At 36.0% G+C, this 3,330-nt stretch overlaps 1 protein-coding gene across 1 annotated transcript; it reads left to right on the top strand.

The window, feature by feature from the left end:
- Positions 1-1,673: 1,673 nt before the first annotated feature.
- LOC112529799 (major allergen Pru ar 1-like) lies at positions 1,674-3,126 on the top strand. Its single transcript, XM_025141205.1, has 2 exons — positions 1,674-1,951; positions 2,639-3,126. The coding sequence occupies exons 1-2, from the start codon at positions 1,768-1,770 to the stop codon at positions 2,938-2,940; spliced, it is 486 nt and encodes a 161-aa protein (XP_024996973.1). The 5' UTR covers positions 1,674-1,767; the 3' UTR covers positions 2,941-3,126.
- The last annotated feature ends 204 nt before the right edge of the window (positions 3,127-3,330 follow it).

The raw sequence follows: 3,330 nt of genomic DNA, 5'->3' as shown, positions 1-3,330 counted from the left end.
GATTTCAACGCCATTTTTTTTTTATTTTTTGTTAGTTTAGCCAATTTATCAGAAAAGGCAAAACCCTTATTGTCCTCTAAATTTAAAATTTCTTCTTTGGGATTGAATTTGGGATGGAAAAAGTGAATCACTAAATCAATCAAATTCCTGGAGGCTTCGTGAAGTGCTTCTTCAGGAGTTAAACTTCCATTTGTCCATATTTCAAGAAATAGTACCTCTTTGTTACCATTTTCATAAGAATGAATGYTATGATTCACATTTTGAATAGGCATGAATACAGGATCTATAGGATAACTTCCATCTTGAAAGGTATTTGGCGTTTTTATAAAATATCCGCTATTMTTCTCTATTTGTAATCCAATAACCAACTCAACGGGTTCCGTCAAGTTAGCTATATGTTGTGTATTATCGACGATTTCTACATAAGACGGTAAGATGATATCTTGAGCAGTTACATATCCAGGGCCCCTGACACAAATAGATGCCTCACAAGTTCGATTTCGATAGAGATTACTTCTCAATACGATTTCTTTCAAATTCAKTAAAATTTCATGTACTGATTCTTGAATACCCATTATGGTAGAATATTCGTGTGATATTTTCTCAGATTTTGCACGTGTGATACATGTTCCTTCTATTTCTCCAAGCAAAGCTCTTCGCATCGCAATGCCTATTGTGTCTGCTTGACCTTTTCTAAGCGGAGCCAGAATAAAGCGCCCATAAAAAAGACACTTACTGACTACTGYTGATTCAACACACTGCCACTGTACTGTCCGAGTAGATATTGTTATTGTCTCTCGAACCATAATAATATTATTTGATCAGATCATTGAATCATTTATTTCTTTTGTTTCTCTTGCTATTGAAATATCCTCAATTTTTATTTCTACACACGTCTTTTTTTCAGGGGTCTACAGCCATTATGTGGCATAAGGGTTACATCATGTACGAAAGTTAATAGTATATATATATATATATATATATATATATATGTGTGTGTGTGTGTGTGTGTGTGTGTGTGGAGGTTCAAACGAGAATATCTCCATTTTACGAAAATGCGAGAACACTCTTATCACATGTGATAATACGCGTGAGAAGACCCTGTGATATGCGGACGACGTGTTTACGACTTAGGTCGCGCCAAAGATTGTCTGTGTCTATGATTTAGCATCACATGTGATGGTTTTAATGGATTAGAGTATCATATCAACAACACTTTATCACATATGATAATACTTGTGAGGGGACTTAGTGGTGTAAGGGCGACTTGACCCACAACCAAGATCGCATCGAAAATCGTTCACGTCTCTGATTTAGTATCACATGTGTTTCATATATGATGGAATAATAGTATCACATGTGATTGTCTACGGTAAAAAAGTGTTTTCACGTTCTCGTAAAATGAAGATATTCTCGATTGAATAGATGAATGGTTATTAGTGTGTTTCTCAATTTTTCTTACTTTTTCTATTCAAATTATAAATCCTTAAATATACATTTTTAAACAATAAATCATTAAAATGGCAACCAAAACGAAACTATTTTTTCTTAAATGTAGAAATATGTTCGCAAATTTCAAATTGATTTATTTATTTGTAAATAGAATTTATCATATTTTTGGAACAAAAAATATATAATTAAATCTTATATTCATTTAATTATTTTTTATTAAAAAATATTTTATTCATAGAAAGAAAAAAGGAAAGATTGCTACATGTATATAACAACCATCTTCGAATACTTGATTCATCGGAAAAACAAGTAGCCATGGGAGTGACCACCTTCTCCGACGACTTCGCCACCCCGATTCTGGCACGGAGGCTGTTCAAGGCCTTGATTCTCGACGCCCATAACCTTTTTCCAAAGATCACGCCCCTCGGTATCAAAAGCATCGACACCATCCAAGGCGACGGAGGCCCCGGAAGCATTTCGCAGATCAACTTCGTACAAGGCTAGTAATTTCCATCTTTAATTTCCCTTTGCATACTTGTCGCTTTATTTTCGTGACGGTTTGATGTCTTTTTAGAATAACATTGTAACATCTCATGCTAACCGTACCATGTATTGTCCATTTTGTTCATGTCTAGACTCAAGGATTTAAAACACATCTATTGGTCATTAATCACTAATTAAGGAGGTCATACGCCCCTGGTCAATCTCTATAACCAAATATTTTTTTAACCTAAACTTATTAGTACCGCCCCCTACCAAGATATTCCTATCTAATACCGCCCCCATCACCAAAAAAGTTCAATTCACTAATTACCATTAATACATTAGGATTAACGTTATGATTATAAACCACAAGGATAGTGTTTGATTGGTTTGAGCTTGGCTCCAAATGTCAAAAGTACCTGGAGGTCCCAGGTTCAAATCCAAGAAGGAACAAAAATCCTCTTGTGGCCACGGAGGTTCAAATGCGGTGACTCCGGCCTACCTGCAAAGCTGGTGGTCGCCCTCGGATTAGTCGGCTCGCATAACAGGTTGGATATCCACGTTAATAAAAAAAAATGTTATGCTTATAACCCAAGATTTATAATTCGTGGGTTTGATTATGATATTTATGAACCGTAAATCTCGAACCCGTAATCACACTTATTCAAAAGAGTTGGAACGTTATGTGTCGTTTGTAATGCAGATGGTGAGACGAAATACGTGAAACACATAATCGATGTATTGGACAAGGAAAACATGGTGTACGCATACACGCTGATCGAAGGCGGGGAAGTGTCGATAGAGAAGATCGAGTCGATTTCTTACGAGATGAAGTTCGAGTCGGTGGCGAACGGAGGGTGCATCGGCAAGAAGACAAGCACGTATCATATGAAAGAGGGGTTTGAGATCAAAGAAGAGGAATTCAAGGAGCACAATGAGAAGGCTTTTGGTATCTTCAAAGGCATTGAAGCTTTCCTCTTGGAAAACCCTAATGCTTATGTCTAATTTCGTGATTTTGCATGTTACGGGTCGACAGCTAGACAACAAAAGTTTCGGTTTTTTGGAACATGGCTTTCTTAAATATGTATTTTTATTTGTCAAGATTTTTATATTTGTATTTTCTTGATGAAATATGAATAAAAATGCTTTGTATATTTAAAATAATTTGAATTTTTGGTAGGATATATTAAAATTTGTGAGTTGGCTCCAAAGGTCAAAAGTACCAGGAGGTCTCAGGTTCAAATCCAATGAGGAATAAAAATCTTTTTGTGGCCATGGAGGTTCAAATGCGATGACTACGGGCTATCTGCGATAGCCAAGCAGATGGTCGTTTTGGGATTAGTCAGCTCGCATAACGGGTTAGATATATCCAGGTTAATCAAAAAAAAAATTGTC

Source organism: Cynara cardunculus (genome assembly GCF_001531365.2).
Source record: "Cynara cardunculus var. scolymus isolate 2C chromosome LG 16, CcrdV1, whole genome shotgun sequence".
Taxonomy (NCBI): domain Eukaryota; kingdom Viridiplantae; phylum Streptophyta; class Magnoliopsida; order Asterales; family Asteraceae; genus Cynara; species Cynara cardunculus.
This window is presented reverse-complemented; position numbering and strand designations above follow the sequence as displayed.

Bases quoted from the DNA above. Each gene is read 5' to 3' on its own strand.
- LOC112529799 (XM_025141205.1), top strand. From the start codon at position 1,768: ATGGGAGTGACCACCTTCTCCGACGACTTCGCCACCCCGATTCTGGCA. The intron at 1,952-2,638 runs GCTAGTAATTTC...TTTGTAATGCAG, and splicing joins GCAGATCAACTTCGTACAAG to ATGGTGAGACGAAATACGTG.